This window comes from Pyxicephalus adspersus, chromosome 8 (assembly GCF_032062135.1).
Source record: "Pyxicephalus adspersus chromosome 8, UCB_Pads_2.0, whole genome shotgun sequence".
NCBI lineage: Eukaryota > Metazoa > Chordata > Amphibia > Anura > Pyxicephalidae > Pyxicephalus > Pyxicephalus adspersus.
In genome coordinates this window covers 74,754,307-74,773,965 of record NC_092865.1, presented here as the reverse complement: position 1 = coordinate 74,773,965, position 19,659 = coordinate 74,754,307, and the positions used below count along the sequence as shown (strand labels likewise).

The 19,659-nt window shown below is 41.1% G+C and overlaps 1 protein-coding gene across 1 annotated transcript in view; it reads left to right on the top strand.

Moving 5' to 3' along the window:
* Positions 1-19,162, top strand: part of OGN (osteoglycin) — a 93,978-nt gene extending 74,816 nt beyond the window's left edge. The window contains exon 6 of the mRNA XM_072421174.1: positions 18,421-19,162. Within this exon, the coding sequence (XP_072277275.1) occupies positions 18,421-18,594 (174 nt within the window). The 3' untranslated portion in view covers positions 18,595-19,162. The remainder of the gene's footprint in view (positions 1-18,420) is intronic.
* Positions 19,163-19,659: the final 497 nt, after the last annotated feature.

Sequence of the window (19,659 nt, the reverse complement as noted above, 5' to 3'; positions counted from 1 at the left end):
TCTGCAACCCCTGTAAACCAAGTACTTGTATAGAGAAGCATACTACTTAAAAGACTTGTTGAGCTCTAAAATGACCCATGCCATGCTGCCACCACGGAGGCATCTCTTTTCAATTTACAATAAGGTCAGCGAAGGTCTGTTGGTGGAGTTTTTATATAGATAGAGAAGATTGGGGCTCCACATCTTGTCTGGTCAAACAACCCTCCAGATTTCCTGCCACCCTGCTTCTGTGCCCACTCCACCACCAGCCACCACTGACACCCCAGAGCAAATGCAGTTAGAACTCACTAGACCCTTTCTGTCTGTTGAGGAATGTCAGAGATGGATTCAGGCCAACTGTACTGTGGCTGTTCTAGCCATTTTCTCTGCAAAATGTCCCGTTAGGCCAGCAGGTAAGGGAAATTTAGCTTCCTCAACACTTGGTTACCCTAGCTCTTTTCTCTTCGGCTCATGTTTCCCTATTCTTGCCCCTCCAGGGTCCCGAAAGGACCCTTGATGTTCAAACTATTCTTGACTCTGGGGCCTGTATATGCTTCATGCATACATCTCTGACACAACTCCACATCCTTCTTTAAAGCAAGATACAGCCCTTGTTGAGAGTGCGCAGGGGTGGCTGCTTCCTATGCCAGCACTGCAATACACAGGGGAATCAAGGTTATTATTGGCTCATCTAACAGTGATACTTACCCGTCCTGGCTTCCAGCGAGTGGTGGAACACGCCTGGATCATCACAGAGGATTTCCCGATGATGTAGCGTGACAGACATCAGCAATCCCAACTTACAGCTAAGGCGGCCTCTCCTCACTCTACCAGCCAGGAGAAGGCTGGTGACGGACTAGCGAACCAGACATTTTTGCTGACAGTCCTCTTTTTCTATCCCTTAAACAGCTATCGGCTGAGAGAGAGGGTTTTCTGGATTGTATCCAAGGCATGTTACAGACTTGGCTACTGCCAAACGCATCACTGAAAATTTCACTTTGCATCTCTTTGCAGTTCTCCCCATTGGCTTCCATTTCACCTTAGAATCAGAATTCAAATCCCTCCACAGTTCTTGTCCCACTTACCTTTCTGACTGGATGACCCGCAACTGACTTCCTCACTCATAACTTCATCACACGTATGGATCCTAGACTTTTCTAGAGCTGCCCGAACTCTCTGGAATGGTCTTCCTTGTCCTAATCATCTTGCTCTTACTTTCTACTCATGTAAAAGACCACTCAAAATGACGCAAAAAAATGACAAGTTCTTGTCTACCTATTTTCTTCTGTCTTTTGAAACCGTTACTACTTCTCACCACTACTTATCTCCCCTCCTATTGTGTGTTAATTACCCCACCTTCTAGATTGAAAGCTCTTCGGGGCAGGATCCTCTCCTCCTGTGTCACTGTATTCATCTGTCATTAGCAACTCCTATTTATTGTACAGTGCTGCGTAATATGTTGGTGCTATATAAATCCTGTTTAATATTATTAATAATAATAGGGAACACAGGGAATTAGGCCACCGCATGGTACCATGGCACCATCCTAGAGGGACAAGAGGATGAAATTGATCATCTTAAGCAAGAGGTATTGCTGCTACATCACAAGGAGGACCTGGAAAATAGGCCCTGCAGTTCTAACCTGCGCGTCTGAGGATTACCAGAATCTATAGTGGACCTTCCACAGCAACTGCACTGTTCCAGGAGTTTTTTGTGTACGGTTCCCCCCTTTTACCCTGGTTCTACCTAACCTACACCACAGATTTCTGGTCCCCTTCTCCCATTACCCCAATGCCTCAGGTTGTGCATAATTTGTGATTAATTCCTAGTGTGTGTGTCAGATTTTCAAGGCGTTGTCTATGTCACCCATCATGACAGTGTCTATCATTTCCCTCAATGTGCAGTGATCTAACTTGCCAATGAAATGGTCCCAAGCTTTTCGGTACTTTCATGCCCGTAAGGCAGATGTTATATGTCTGCAGGAAACACACTTCTCTTCATTATCCTGCCCATGATATTTTCATGCCTTCTATCCAACAGTTTAGCAGTAGCTAATGCCACAGTCAAACCTAGAGGTATTCTCATTGGCATCAGTTAGTCAGTCCCCTTCACACTTGAGACGCAGTTGGCTGATGGCCATTATTTAATTTTAGTATGTACCTTTAATGATGCAAAAGTGACCTTGGTGTCCTATTACACTGGGGAACGATTGTGAACAATTTTTTTGTTGACATCAATTTTTAAGCTTATTTACACTAAAATAGGTATGCTGATTCTGAAAGTGCAGTTAGTTTTTTTCTAGCAGCCTCTGATGTCCCTGCCTAATCTGCAGGCTGTCCTACAACATTTTCAGTTCTTCCCAGGATTGCAACTTAATCACACTAAGTGCAAGGCACTTAATATTTCACTGCCGCCCGAAATGGTTGTGTTACTTCAAGCATCTTTTCCTTTTAAATGGGGGGATAACAGGCTTGCCTACCTTGGGTATACAAATATCACCTTCCTATGAAACACTATATTCTGCCAACATCCCGGAGCTGAATCTTTCTTGGAAAGGGTGCATAGCTTTTGTTAAGATGACATGGCTACCCAAGCCACTCTATGAGGGTGTTGCTCATCAAAATAATTACACAGGATTTCAAATTATTAGAGCAGAAAATGCTTTCTTTTATATGGGGAACACAAAGGCCCCGCATCCCGAGGCATACTCTTTTCTAGCTATGGTGTAAAGGGGGCTTATCGGTACCTCATCTATACTCGTATTACAAAGCTGCTCAAATGGCACCCCTGTACATCGCGAAAACCATTCTGAAACATTCCCTCCAGATTTGGGATTTGGTGAAAGACCAAAGTGGGCTGATGTCACCACATAGGCCTCTTGCCCCCATCATAGGCAATCCAGCATTTGTACCTCGGCAATTCTCATGGTGGGTAACAAAAGATCTATATAGGCTTCGCCACTTTATTAGTCCCTTTGGGATGCTACTATTCTCGATATTTCAAGATAACCACAATGCCCCTACGTCAGAAATTTTTCATTACCTACAGATTAAGAAATTTTTCCAATCCTGTATAGGAAAATTGACATGGCCACTTAACATGTCTTGGTCGAGGGTATGTGCAAATAATTCACTAGCAAAGGAGTTAATCTCTGCTTTATATAATGCGCAGTTACAGAGGCAGGTGTCTACATTCCCTTATATCACCATATGGGAGGGTGATTTAGGTATGCCATTAGAACCAGAGGAGTGGGTAATTTATTAATGCATCAGCAGTGGAAGCCAACTACAAATTACTGTTGCGGTGTTATATGGTACCTACCCGTTTGGCCAAGATCAAGCCTACCTGTTCTACTGAATGTTTCAGGGGATGTAAGACAACAGGCATGCTGTTTCACATTTGGTGGGAGTGTCCCAAGATGAAACGCTTCTGGACGCATGTATATATCAAATGGCTTACACAGTGGTGGGGTGCTCTTTTCCTAAACACCCCACGGAGGCCCTCCCTAATTTATTACCTTCAGTATGTACTGGCACCTAATTTAAACTATTGACTTACCTGTTTACTTCCGCTAAAATGGTATTAGCCAAGGCTTGGTGGTCCTCCGTTCTGATGATAGCACAAATAAAAAAAATAGGAAGGGAAAAAAAGTAGGAAAGTAGGCTTTTTAAAGGCACAAAGAAAATGAGTTAAGTATAAAATCAATTATAATTTTATTTAGGTACAAAAAACTTAAAGATATTAGTAAAACACTGTTACAGATCGACAAAGAAAGGTGCTTTAGCCACACCATATAAAACAAATAAAACAAAACAAAATCACAAACTTTATTTTGCGTATAAGTCATGAATCAAGGAACAGGGTCTCACCCGACACATTTCTCCTAGAAGGGCTTCCTCAGGGGATAGATACAGAGACCCTAGATATACTACTAATTAGAATCACATTCAAGATGAATATATAAGTACCAATATCAGTTTTAAATATATAATGATGCAATAAAGGGTACAACAACTCTTGCGGCATTCAGGACTATTGGAAGGTCAATAAATATAGTAAAAGCAACTTACTATACTTATAGTGTTGGAATAGCGCCAATTCAATAACAATCGAGTATCAATACATGGGTAACTCAATCACAAAAAACGTTTGGGTGCTCTGAAGGAAGAAAAGAATGTATAAGAAACATCAAAAAAAAATATCACGTTATAGTGAGAAAGACAGGCCAGTAATCAAAAGGCCTTTTATTTGGGTATCTGAGATAAAAGCTTGTTAATGTTTTCGGGGTTTATTGCTTCTTATAGTATAATAATGAAGTAAATCTAATGGGTAGATAATAAATAAATAATAAAGTTTGTAGTGTAGTAAGGGAAAGGATAGATTAATATTGATTAATGTGATACTTACAATCACAAAGAGTTTATAAAGATTAACTTATATGGACGATTGAAGTTAAGTGTTCCCATGGAACTGTCAAATTCATTGTAAAAAATGATTGATTGGGTTTAAGAACTTTAAATATAGGATTACTATTACTTATACATGTAATAAATGGAAGGACCACAAGATGGCGAACTATTGTGATACAAATAGATGACTTGTTGCAGACTTGTGATTGATGTTTGAAATGAATATTCGAAAGAAAAACAGCAAAGTATGAATGAATCCTACTATAAAGGATTCTGATGAGGCAAAACCTGTGATGAAATAGAGTCAATTATTATAAAAATATGTGTATCGGTAGGTAAACTTAACATATATATGTATACCCCATACAAACTAAATGCCAGGGGATAACTATTTAATGGAAAATAGAAGAAAGAAGAGGAAAGGGTACTTTTAAGGGGGCACCGGTGGCAGCCGTCCAAACTGAGGACCGCTGCCGCCGCCGGTTCATCTTTAAGGCTGGATCTACATGAACGGTTTTAAAAAAACGCATATAAACGTTCCTACCACGTGCACTTTTATACACTTTTACAAGCGTTTTAAAGCTTAACTTTAAAACGCTAAAAAACTTTTACAAACGCCTATGACGCATTTTACCATGAATTGCCACGATTTTTCATAAGCATTTATAAAAGTTTTACTTTTAACCCTTTCAGGGAATGAGTACAGGGGTTCATAAAACCCCTTACTCATTCCCTGAAAGGGTTAAAATATGTATAAATAAATTGGAGGAGGCTTTAATGTTAAATTATTTTAATAAATGTGTGTTTGTGTAATAAAACTTTTTTTTTTTTTTACTGGTTATCCCAATGACAGGATGATTCCCAGAGCTGCAATCATGACATGAGCACAGCCCTGGGACTCCTCCTGACAGTAATCAGGGATCAGGGATCGGAGGGCACTAGGGGTTAAATGAGGACATGGCTCTCCATTCACTCCTAGTGCTCTGTGATTGGCTGATGTTTTATGTTTCTCTGCCATTCAAGCACTAGACATGGGAAGCTTTGTGCCCATTCATCTCTAGTGCTCTGTGATTGGCTGAGAAATAGGAAACCCTGATGACAGCTCAAGCATCATCAGGATTTCCCTTTCCTCAGCCAATCAGGGAGCAGAGCAGTCAGCGGAGCTCTACTATGCTGACAGCTCCGCTCCCCTGATTACTCCCGCAGCCCTAGAGGAGCTGTGACATGTTCTGTATCTGTAATACATGTAACAGCTCCTCATATCATTTATTATATCATTTAAACCAGGAGGTTGTGTAGCCTTTAACTGGTAAATCCATTTAGTTTCCATTTTAAGAAGAGCCATATCAATATCTCTGCCTCTAAGGTTTGGGGGAAGTTGTTCTAGGACTGAAAATGAGATGGCTTTATTGTCAAAATTGTGGACCAGACCAACATGGTAACTTACTGGTGTGGTCATTTTCCCAGAGGTAATCAGGTACAATTGCTCATACATATGCTTTCTTAGTGTCCTCTTAGTTTTCCCTACATAAAATCTTCTGCATATGCAGAAGATTATGTAAATAATTCCCATTAATGAACAATTTATATTTTGTCTGATCTTATGTTTTATGGTTGTTGGGGAGGATGAAGTTTGATTGTTGGTTAAACCATGGACACTGGAGACATTGTCCACATCTGTTGGTGCCCAATTCTGTATTTCTTATGGAGAGGGACTCGGTGAAGTGACTGTGTACTAGTTTGTTTCTGAATGATAGTGATTTGCAATAGGTAATGTTTGGATACTTTTTCAAATATTTTGAAGTACAGGGATTGCTCAATAATACATGCCAATGTTTCTTAAGGATCTTATTTATCTCCTGATGTTGGTTTTTAAAGGTAGTGACTAGTCTAACTGAATTATCAGGTGTACTATGCCTTTCATGTTGTAAAAGATTGTGTCTGTCAGAACAGAGAGCCTTTGATAGGCTTTTTTTTAGGAGTTTATGACTGTGGCCTGTTTTGAGTAGTCTATCTCTTAAGGCTCTGGACTCCTTTTTGAAGTCCAGTAGTTCCGAGCAGTTTCTCCTCAATCGCAAATACTGTGATGCTGGTATACTGCATTTGAGGATAGTGTTGCCTGCAGTGTCCTTTCTTTATAGAGTGGTCTCTATCTTACCAAGATGAGTGAGGCGAATATAGGTATCTAAAAATGGAATCTGTTGGGGATGATAAGGCATGGTAAACTTAAGGTTATAATTGTTTTTTTGTATCTTGTCGAAAAATTCCTGTAAGGTATCTAATGAAGACATCATCTATGTACCTCTCTTTTTTTTATATTGGGAGGTTTGAGGATTCAAGAACAGTTTCTTTTCCCAATCGCCAAGATAAATATTAGCGAAGGATGTATCACACTGTGTTTCCATTGCTACCCCCTTTACCTGGAGGTAGCACTGTTTTTAAAACATAAATACATTCCTAGTTAGGATATATTCAAGTAAGGTAATAATGAAGGCTTAAATGGAGTGTTTGGTGGGATAAAACTTATCCAAAACCCTTCCAGTTTTTTCCAGGCCCTTATTGTCAAGTGAATAAAAAGTTCCTTAAAAATAAATTCCTTCATTTTAGTGTCAATGTGAGAAGATAGCATTCACTGTTTAATGGTTGTAATTAAATATAAGACTACTGACATTTTGCATTTCAACCACAAGATGTCGCTGTTTCTTAACACAGCTGAATAGGTTGCCAGTTTTCATATTGATAGGAAGTGTGGTTGTTCTGAGGAGAGGAAGCAGGAAGCAGGAGAGCAGACATCTTGCAAGGACTGTGTGTGACACAGAATCCGCTCGCATCCAAGGGTCAGCGTGTTCCTAGAGTCTCAGGAGCTGTGGCTGAGTGAGGCTGACCACCATCCAAGGCAGATCCTGTCAAGAGAAAAAGGATTGTTTTCCAGAAAGGCTGAAAGGAGCTGAGGAACAGAGCGCTGTCTGTCTTGCAGGACCTCATGTTTGTTGAAGAGACTTGTTGCTGTTATTGAGTTTAAAGACATCATTGGATCCAGAACAAGACCCGGGTCAGTAAAATCGTGGATCCAGAACAAGACCCGGGTCAGTAAAATCGTGCACGCACCGCATTATAGGATTGGCGCCTGAAATACCAGAGACTGAGATTAGACCTGCAGTAGTTAGTAAGTTAGGGTCTATGTGTGTGGCAGGTCATAATAACCAATTTTGAAAAAGGGCACTGTACTGTCCTCTGGGAGGAGTGTATGTAATGTATTTTCTTTGTGTTATTGTTTGGAATTTTGTTTATTGTGATATTACGCAGTAAAGTACGTATTTTTTTATATGAGCTGGCGTCCGTGTTGTGTTCTCTGTTTGTGACTTCGCTGTATCCTAGAAAGCCCCCGGTACTCGGCTTACATCAATGATGCATGTTTGAAAGGCTTGTTTAACAGTTGAAAAAAACTCTGTTTGGAATTGTTTAATGGTAGTGTTTGGAATGGTTTTATACCACTCCTGATTGGTCAATAAAAAATAAACATGGCTTCTAGTTAATGAGCAAATGAGGTTGATATTGATGGACTCCATGGCCAAATTCCAGAGAATACTTTATGCCCCTGGGATGGAATAGATCCTTACTCTTCATATAACACCTCACACGACTAGATTGATGTCTACTTGGTGTCTACTTGGTGCGCAACCTGAACTTTCTCTCCTTCTCCCCCACCCCCAGGTTATAATCTCTCTTTATTCCCCCTTTTTTATATGAATATTATTTTTTACAACACAGTTTCTTTTAGGTGGTTTTAGGCCTCTCCATTATGTAGTTATTTGAAGTTTATTGCTATCTATGTCACGATTTGGCTGTAAGATTGTTTCTTTATTTTATTTTACTAATGTTTTTCTGTAAAATGTTATGAAAATTTATTGAAAAAAAAAAGATACAGCCTTTGTTCCTGTGCCTTGCCGACAGGTGTTCAACCAAGTCTGGACCTTGGAGACATGCCCTCTCTTCACCACTTTTTACCCTGGCTATCAAGAATCTTTTGAATTTTGATATCCTAACCTGTTGTCATGGTACTGCAGGGCAGGACAGTGGACCCTCTGTGTCACCTGCTCAGTTGGTAGAGACGTGCACGGGGCGCAGAGTCTAAGCAGCTGCCCGGTGTTCACCAAAGCCTCTAGAACCACACTGAGGCAGGTGACGGCTGACAGGCAGAAACAGGACGTGGTACCAGAGCGAGCAGCAGAGAGTAGTCAGGCAAGCCAAAGGTCAGGGCAGGCAGCGATGAGCAGTAGTCAATGTCAGGCCAGTAGTCAGGGCAGGCAGTGATCAGGAATAGTCAAGGTCAACCAAGGTCGGTACACAAAGAATCAGAAGCAAGAGAATCAACAAACAGAAACCTGGAAGCAGAGCCAAATGAACTCATTGTTCAGACAACTTCCTGTTGCCCTTCACTTCCTTTAATGTGATGAAGGAAGCCAAGTGACCTGCTGCATCCTATCCTACCACCAGAAGGGGTCCTGGAGACTGGAGGTTGGTGGTGTTCACATCTCTACCAGCAGGGGGAGCGCATCTCCAAAACACTCTAGTTGGTGTAGGTAGTGGAGCAGCTGCCTAGGAGTCATATGACCTAGACCAGGAAGCTGAGATGATGCTGTAGCAGAACTGGTGGTGCTGGCAGTAGGGGAGTGAAAGGTGAGCGGCACTAAAGGAGGCACAAATCCCCTGGACCTGCAGAGATCTGTGACACCTGTCCTCTCTATTCCATCATTCTGAGCATACCATAGCTGCATGCCCCTAACCCATGAGTCAATTGGTGCACTGGAGAGGTGTCTTTCCCCTCTGAATATTGTCTGCATTTTTTTTCCTAAACTCAGTCATTTTCTTTGTTTGGACACAAAGAAAAAAAGTCACGTCTCACCTGCTTACCAAGACACTCTGCCTCTTCACTGTCTGTCTGGAGCTGAAATCTCAATTGGCTGTATTTAGAATCTGAGCTTGCTGGATTTACAATTTCTGGCTTTAGGGCTTCATCTCACCCTTTATGTTCCCCACTGGAGCAGGCATATTCCTGGCCTTGTGTTGACTACCAGGATCTGAAAAAGGTTACAATCAAGAAACTTTATCCACTTCCTCTTATACCAGAACTCCTGCAAAAGTTGAGATCTGCAAAGGTCTCAGAATCTGACAAGGGGATGAATGGAAGTCAGCATTCTGCACTAATTTCATTAACTTTGTGTATGTGGATATACCCTTTGGCCTCTGTGACACCTCAGCTACCTTTTAGCATTTTGTAAAATATATCTTTAGAGATTTCTGTGATGTGTTCCTTGTAGTCTCCCAAGTTCCTTTGTATCTCAATGACATCTTAATCATTTTGTCATCTTTGCAGAAGCATAGAAGTCACATCAAAAAGGTTTTGGGTCTTCTCTGAACCGACGGGTTATATGCGAAACCTGAAAAGTGTAAATTCGAAAAGCATACTATCCAGTTTTTAGGCCTGATCATTATCCATACCGGAAGTAGCCATTGATCTCGAAAAGATATCTCCAGTGTTAAATTAGTTGGCTCCTAGTTTTGACAATTTTTATCGCAAATTTATCAAGACGTTTTTCAGCCATTGTGGCCCCTTTTATCTGGCTCGCAAGCCAACCTGTTCCTTTCTCCTGGACTTCTGCAGCCCAGTTATTCTTCTACTGATTAAAGTATCTGTTCACATCTGCTCCTACCCTAATGCATCCAGACCCATCTCTACCTTTGATTTTGAACGTGGATGTCTCTGAGGCGGTGGAGCGATCTTGTACCAGCGTACCAGGCCCAAAGCTGAATTACTTTCGGTCTCATTCTTCTCTCAAAAATTGAGCCCCGTGTAGATAAACTATGACATCGGTAATCATGAATTTTTAGCTATTAAATCAGATTTTGAGGAGTGGTGATGTCTAGAGGGAGTTGCAAATCCAATCCTCATTTTTGGAGTATTTGATGATGGCTTGGTGGTTGAATCCTTGCCAAGCTTGCTGGGCTTACTTTTCTTCTGATTTTTAGAACCATGTAACATTCTGTCAAGGAGCAAAAATACTTAAGCCTTATCGAGTATGTTCATGTATCACCTCCACTTCTCTGAACACTGTTCTGGCTGCAAAGAAATTTTTAATGATCCAGTTGGACCCAATGAGCCAAATAATGAAAGTCTTGTACAGCTGCCCACATTGACCTCCAAAAGACAGATGGTCTGTGGATCCATAAGGGGAAGATCTTTATTTGTGAAACACTAACTGTGGGGCATTGGTCTCATTATGCTCCACCTGTTCTCTCTCAGAGTGATAGAAATAGACCCTGGGGGTTACTTAGGCCTTTAACTAACTCAACCCACCCCTGGAGCATGTTGCCATAGACTTTATTGTTAACCTTCCCCCTATGGGTCTATAATTCCATTTTTGTAGTGGTCGACAGACTCACTAAGATGGCCCATTTCATTCAATTAAGAGGACCCCCTCAGCTGCTACAGCTGAGGTGTTTTTGAAAGAAATAGTCAGACTTCATGGAATTCCAAAGGTTTATAATCTGGTAGAGAGGTACAGTTTCTCTACAAATTTTGCCAAGAACTCTGCAAGAAAGTTCAGATCCAGTCCTCACTTTCTTCTGGTTATCATTCCCAGAGCTATGGTCAGACTGAGAGAGGTAACCAGACTCTGGAACAATATTGTTTTGCTTCTTCTTTGTCTCACTGGATAACTGGGCATCTTTTCTATCTTTTCTCCTTTCTATACCAATGTCATGCAATCGGCTACCTCCCAATTCTAATTGATATAAGGATTCCCCCTTCAGGGTTTCTCTTGGTTCTACAGGAGTGACTTTCACCATTGATAATCTGAAACAAATTAGGGCTTGTCTGGCCCAGGCACAGGTGATAACTGAAAGAGAGGCCAACAAGAACAGGAGAACCTGTCCCCAATTTAAGCCAGGTAACTTGGTATGGCTTTCCACTGCAAACCTGAAATGTTGTATGACAATCGGATTGCAATATAACGTTTGTTTACATTTTTAGCCACCTTGACTTTAGTTCAGGGTAAACGATAGTAGCAAGTTCGCTTACCCCGAACCAAGGTCGGGCTTAACGGCCGGGTGGTTAATGCTTGCAACACACCCTAAAAAAGCTGAGACAAAGGGAAAGTAAGACTAAAGTTTATACAAGTAACATTCTGTAAGATTCCTCAATTATCTGGTTGAATGGTAACAGATGTGGCTATCAAGCTGGGATATAAAGCAACAACCACCAAAGGCTCAGTCTTTTCAAGCAAAAATGTGTCATGACTGATTACTGCTAAACTTTATGCAACCTCTATCTGTGAATTTAAAAACAATGTTTCTGAGTGTAAAATAGCAAATCATTTAGTTCTGTCACCATCTATAGTGAAAAGATTCAGGGAGTCTGGAGAACATAAGGGCAGAGACTGCTACTTAATTTGTGTGAATTTCAAGCCTTTGGGTCAGTGTTTCCCAGTGTTTTTAACATGGGAGAACCTCTTAAAATATTATTCAGGTCTTCAGGGATTCCCTGCTATAATGAATATATATCCACAATTCAAAGTACATTAGTGTGATAGTCAGTAGGAAAAATGTACATTACTTTGCTAGCAAAAGAAAAGAACCTGTAGAGATAGCCAAAAAGATATTTGGTGTCAGTTTAACTGACCTGTGAGGCACAATTTGCACAGACCATGGAACCCTGATTGTGAATTGCTGTCTTAGGCTGTATTGCATTAGAAACCATCATGAAACCATGATGGACAAGGTACAGAAATGTTGGCAAGTTCTCTGAATCTTCGCTCCTCTGAGATGACTCCAAAGACAATGTAAATGTATTCTGTGGTCAGATAAATCAATCTTTCAGCTTGTTTTTGGGAAATTGTCAAATTCTATGTGCCAAGGATAAAAAAGCTACTCAGACTGCTATTAATGAAATGTGCAAAAAGTAGCATCTGTGATGGTATGGAAGTGTATCAGTGCACCTCCATAGGGTAATGGCACTACAGGAACAACAAAAGAGAGGAAATGTGTGAATTTAACGCAACATAATTTTATGGTACGGTTTATAGAAGTCCCAACTAGAAATGATACTCTGCTGTACCTAGTTCTTTCTAACAATGCAGAGCTTATAACAAATAAGAGAGTGCAAATAAAAGATAATTTGGGTAGCAGAGATCATAATATGATTTCATTAATTGTAAGCTGTAAACAGTAGGCAAAATCAGGAAAGATAAAAACATTTAATTTTAAGAGAGCAAATTTTCCAATTATTAAGGGCGGCTCTCTGTGACTTGGACTGGGAGACAATATTGTCCTCAAAGAACACAGAACAGAAATGGGAATGTTTCAAGTCTGTTCTACAAAAGCAAACTGAAAAATATATTCCAATGGGTAATAAGTTTAAGAGGCTAAAATTAAAACCTATCTTGCTCACAGCTGATTGTAAAAATGCCATAAGGAACAAGAAAAGGGCAATATAAAAATATAAAAATGAAGGATCACCTTCATCGATTGAAAACTATAAAGAATATAACAAAAGATGTAAAAAGAAAATAAAATGTGCAAAACTTTAAAACGAAAGACAGAATGCCAAGGAAAGTAAGGTAACCCTTCCAAAATGTTTTACCTATATTAATAGCAAAAAGATCAGATCTGAGCATAAAGAAAAAGAGGATTTACTAAACACTGTCCATTCCAAAAACGAACTAAAAGTTTCGAACAGCACACACGACAAAGAGCACCCCATCGGCAAACAGCGGTCCACATAGAATGCTCCTTCCCACGTGCACCTCCTTCCTCAACTTTTCTCCTACCACCTCCGGGTGTAATCTCGCTGACTTCAAATTCCTTGCCACTGGGGGGAGCTCCTTCAATGAGCAAGGAATCCGAAAACCCTCTGTGAACCCCTCTTCCAAAAGCTTAGCAGCCGCCTGGTCCGGATACCTACTTAGGAAAGGCCACATTGGACCTACCTTCACCGGCGTCATCCCTCTTTCCAGCGGCGTCCGACCCCCTTCCCCTGCCTGCTCGAAAACAGCGGGCTGCTCCATGCATGATCCCGCATTTTGCACATTCATGCTTGAAACGGCAGGCCTGGCCAAACTTGCAGCCCCCTTCATTAAATGGCCAACACACCCCTTTCTTACGGAAGGCCGAGGGCCCCAAAGGTGACAGTGACGGACCACCGCCCCCCCTCCCCCCATAAAGGGCTGCACGGCCCCGCTCCTCCCCGGCGTCATCAGCTTCATCCACAATCCAATGTCCTTGTAGTCCCACCGAATCGACGAACGAAAAGCTTTCCTCTGCCTAAACTGCTCGTCATATCTGAGCCACGCTACCCCCATAAGTCCTATGAGCCTCCCCAATGGCATCCAAATAACAGAAAAGGGCCGAGCAATGCCCTGGTTCCTTTTCTCCCAACACACTGGCGAATATCGCAAACGCTTGCAACCAATTAGCAAACGTCCACGGGATCAACCTGTACCGCTTCGACTCCTCTTCCTTCCGCCACTCACCTTGCAACCGATCCAAGTGAAAACGCTCCAGCGGCAACAATGTAAAAAGATCCACATACTCACCTTTTCAGATTTGCTCCTTCGTCTCCTGCCTCAAGTGCGCCCCCAACGCCCCTTCAATACACACGTATACCCCCTTTTGCTACATCACCTACAGCCGTTGTCGCCAACTCACCTGCCTGGGGTGGCCCCCCTGCCGCCGTGGCTCCTGTGCCCCCACCCACCCTGCTGGCCCCGCCAAGCAGGGCAAGAAGGAGGAGGGGACCTCTGTCTGTTCCCCCCCTCCCACCCTGGGGCTCCGCCTGAGAAGAGGATTCCTCTCAGCTGTCCCAGCCTCAGCAGCAGACACCCGCTGGGCTGAAGACCCTGGAGTGTCCCTAAAGGGGCTCCTAGTGCGGCGGCAAGCCCTAGGGGGTTCAGGACTCAGGCACACCAGAGGCATAGATCTCCAAGGCCACCTTGCGTCCCCTCCCCTGACTGTGGGGACCGAAGCAACCCCCTGTAGAGCAGTCTCTACCTGATCCTGCAGCCATCCAGGCCCCTGATCCTCTGCAGCTGCTTTCAATTGTGCCAGCAAAGCATCAATGTCTGCCATGTGCTCCTTTGATGTGCTCAGCTCACAAAAAACTTATTTCCTTCTCTCCGTCACGCTGAAAAAAGACCCTCCCTTTCCAGCTCACCCCCCTTTTCACTCCTTTTCTCCCTCCCCCCTGCACGTGGTCACTCGGCATACTAATGCAGCAACTCCCCACCCCTTCTCTATGCTAACTCTTTAACCCTTCCCCTGCCTGCTCCCACCCCTTCCCAGTCATGCAGGCCTTCCACTGATTTTCACTTCGTTCCCTGCTCCAGGCCTCACTGGAGCGCAAGAGGAAATATGGCCCGAATGACCCCAAAACAAAGCTAATCAATGCAGTAATTGCACAGCTGATTGCATTAGAGCTCCTCCCTTACCGGGTGGTGGACTCCATTAGACTCTGACTCTGCGCAAACCCACAGTATGGTATGCCTAAGTGACAGTATTTTGCAGAAAAATGTGTTTCTGCTTTGCATGAACATGTGCAGAGCAATGTGTCCATAGCCCTGCAGCACTCATTTTCTGGCAAGGTGCACCTGACAACCGACAGTTGGTCAAGCAAGCATGGAGTGGGAAGATATATTTCCTATACAGCTCACTGGGTAACTTTGGTGGCAGCAGGGGAAGATGCAGCTGCAGCAAGGCCTGCATACCTACCTCTGCCCAAAGCACATCGCCATGCAATCTTCTCCTCAACCTCCACCTCCTCCTTTGACTCTTGTGCCTCAACCTCTTCCTCCGGGGACACTTTGCCGTGGAGACCCAGCACATCACATTCGGCAGCATCTGTTCACCGCCAGCAACAACCTGCAGTTTGCTATTTCGGTGCACAATTCAGACGTTGCCACGCAGTCCTGAGGTTGCGAAGCCTAGGTTCCCTCAGCCACAGGAGCACAGCCATTCTTCCTTGCGGAAGCAGGAGGACATATTGCTAACTCCCAACAGACTTTACCCAGGCAAGGTCGTGTGTGACAACGGGGCCAATCTGCTGGCAGCCCTGCATTGTGGGAAACACCTTGCCTGGCTCATGTCATGATTCTGATAGTACAGCACTTCCTTAGGAATTACCCAGGCCTCCAGCCGCTGTTGCTGAAGGCCAGAAAGTTGTCAGCACATTTCCGCTGGTCTTACACAGCCAGTGCCAGATTTACAGCGAAATTTACAGTGGATTTACAGCGAAATCTCAACCTGCCAGTGCACCGGATAATTTGTGATGTGGCCACACGTTGGCATTTCACCTTTTACGTGCTGCAGCAGCTGGCTGAACAACAGAAAGCAGTGGTGGATTACGTGGCAGAGTCTGTTCGTTTCAGACGTATACCTACACTTTCACTTATGTCTTTTTTCCCCCCTCTAATATGCACCAGAGGTGTTTTCTCAAAAATTTGACCCCATAGACCAGGGGTTATAGTTGTATACCCCAGGGTTCAGTGTCGGGACCTTTACTGTTTAACATCCTTAATAAATGATATAGAGTTTGGGAATATAAGTACCATTTCTGTGTTTGCAGATGACACCTAACTATGTAATGGAATTAAGTCCATACAGGATGTCTATAATCTACAAGCAGACCTGGATGTGCTTTTTGATTGGGTGGCCAAGTGGCAAATGATATTTAATATGTAAAGCTATTGACATGCATGCTTCATACTGTCTAGGGGGAATATATTTGGGTGAGTCAAAAACAGAAAAGGATCTGGGGGTTCTGGTAAATCATAGACTTAATGACAGCATGCGTAACAAGCTACAATATCTAAAGCTAGTAAAGTACTTTCTTGTATTAAAAGAGGAATAGACTGCAGAGATGAAGACATTATCCTGCCCCTTTACAAATCATTGGTCAGACCACATCTGAAATATGCAGTCTAGTTTTGGGCACCGGTTCACAAAAAAAACATTGTGGAATTAGAGAGAGTACGGAGAAAGGCAACTAAATTATTAAAAGGAATGGAGGACCTCAGCTATGAGGAGAGATTAGCTGAACTGAATCAATTCTCCCTTGAGAAGAGACGTATGGGGGGGATATGATTACCCTGTATAAATATATAAATGGTCCATATAGAGAAGTCTTTTCCGAACTTTTCACTTTACATAGTAAGTTAGGATGAAAAAGGATCTTTGTCAAGTTCAACCACTAGGGAAATAAACATATCCCAAATAAAAAACCCTATAAGATGTAGTTGGTCCAGAGGAAGGCAAAAAAACCCTGGTACAATTTGATTCAACAGGGGAAACAAATTCCTTCCGGATTCCATGAGGCAATCGGATGTTCCTTGGATCAACAGTCACTGTTATTTCTACTCTAAATCCTTAATCCCCAGTTATATTCTGTGCTTCTAGAAAAACATCCAGCTTTTTCTTAAAGCAAACTATAGTAGTTGCTGAAACTACTTCCTGAGGAAGCTGATTCCACATTTTCACAGACATTACAGTGAAGAATCCCTTCCTTATCCGGAGTTTAAACTTCTTTTCCCCCAGATGCAAAGAGTGCCTTTTGAGACTTTGAGATCATTACAAAGAAGAAGAGGGCACTCCTAGCGTCTGTAGGAAAAGAAGTTTAAGCTCTGGATAAGGAAGGGATTCTTAACTGTAATACCTGTGAAAATGTGGAATCGGCTTCCTCAGGAAGTAGTTCTAGTTCTAGAAGCACAGAATATAACTTGGGATTAAGGCTTTAAAGTAAGGATAACATCTGATTGCCTCATGGAATCAGGAAGACATTTTTTCTGGAGCAAATTGTACCAGGGTTTTTTTGCCTTCCTCTGTATATAGGCTTTTTTGGGATATCTATTTCCCTAGTGGTTGAACTTGATGGACCATTGATGTAGATGCTTACACTGGAATTTAGTTTTTATTGCATTTTGTGAAAGTTTCCCAACTTTTTTTAGAAATAGGGGTTGTAGATAAAAAAAAAAAAAAAAAAAAAAAAAACTTTCATACTAACAAATGAAGCACAGAGTTTAATGCAATTGTTTGCTTGAACTAGGGGAACCAAAACAATAGTTAGATTTTATAAAAGAAATACTGAAAAAATAAAAACATGCAAACTATGATGCAAAATTTTGGGAAACCAAACAGTGAAATAAATTTCTTTGTATTATGTCACCTAGATAAAACCCTCTTTTTCTTATGACTACAAATGTATACATGCAAATTTTAATGCAATTTTGGGGATTTCAAGGAACACCAAAAGTTAAATGCAATTTTTGTGGAGGTTCAGAATTTTGAAAGAAATGAATTTCTGTTACACATGACCCAGATAAAATTTCTTATATATAACAATGCACATTTTTCTACTGGTTGGTACAGTGGCTAAAGTGGCTAGAACCCTTTCAAATCTCAGCCAGGACACTATCCACCTGGAGCTTGTATGGGTTTCCTCCCAAAAACATAGGGGTAGGTTATTTGGCTTCCTCCAAAATTGACTTGGTCATTATTAATCTTTGTTTTGGTCATGACAACATTACATTTTACATTCTGAAACCAAAGTTTTAGCTTCAGTTCAATCACATTAGGTGATTGAGAATTAAAACTTAATAGTTTTGCTTTGGGTATCCTGCAACAGCAAAACCTACTCAGGAGTTCAGTTGTTCACATCTGAAATTTTACATATATAATTATATTGCAGAATAACTCTTACACAATAAACCACTATTTATTATTAACTAATAACTAGTATTTATATGGCACCAACAAATTATGAAGCACTTTACAAAGTCCAAAGTCGTGTCACTAGTGAGTTAAACCATGGGGAGTTAAACATGCAAATTCCATGCGGATAGTCCTCTGGCTGATATTCAAACATAGTGCTGCAAAGTGCTAACTTCTAAACGCCCATGCTTTTTGAAAATTTAAAATGTAAATAATTTAAATTTAAGAGATGTATAAATGAATAGCTCTAACAATTTTTTTTCTAATTTTTTAGCATAACAATATTACCTCCATCACGGATGACACTTTCTGCAAATCAAATGACACACGATACCTTCGCACTAGACTGGATGAAGTAAGAATGGAAGGAAATCCAGTGATACTAGGAAAATATCCAAACAGTTTCACCTGTCTCAGAACTTTACCCTATGGCTCTTATTTTAAATAATGGAGTTTTACTTTTGGTCATTACCACCATCATTTAACAAAGATCTCTACTTTTTAAAAAAAATGATAGATTACACTTTTTGAGGCAAATGGTTTAAAAACTTAAAGTAGACAGATTTTTGTTATGTATTTTTTTAACAGGAATTGTATAAACCTAAATATTAGCATAGCTTACAAATACATTCCAAACACTGGTACACAGAACTTAAAATAATTGATATTCCTTATTCTTTTAAGTGATAGTATATTAGTGTGTATTAGTAGCTTATCCTTGCATTCTAGAGCATAATGCAAAGCATATTTGATCCTTTTTATAATCTAAGATTATATTCAGTTCCAAACAAGCATTGCTTTACGTAGTCTTAACCCTTTTAAACAATATAATGTAGTTATCTAACTGACAAGTCTGAAAGACGTTTCTATTATTTCTTTGCACACACATATTGGTCAGTAAAGTTTCATTGTAACTATCAATTTAAATTTTGTGGTAAAGTCTGTTTTCAATAGGCAACAAACATGGAAGACTACACATAAACCTGAATAAAGAGCCTTCTTTTGCAACTTGCAAATGCCAAATTTTCTAACAGCTAAAATGGAAATGTTAAAGATATATAATGGATTAAAGCATATGCCTATGGTTATGACACCAGGGCACACTAAGACAAAAAAAAAACACAACAGATATATTAGAGTGTAGGAGGGCAACAGAGGGTGAAACTATAGAAACTGTATTCACTAAGGACTAAGGGCCCATTTATTTTCATTCTATCTTTTTTAGAATCGAAAAAAAATACATTTTTTTTGTTTTACAAATATACTTTAGCAAGCATACATAATACAACAATAGAAAACATCAATTAATAGTTGACTCATCATAACCCCTTGTACTTTTCATTTGCTTATCCTCGGCACCACCGTACACTGTAATTTACTACTGTTTGTTTTTGTGCACTATGCCAAAATATAGATTTCTGGTGCGTTGAAAGCTAATTTAAATGGGCTGCCTTAATGCAACACATTTTAAGACATCACATCAAATAGTGGACCTCAGTGGGGGTTTCAGTTG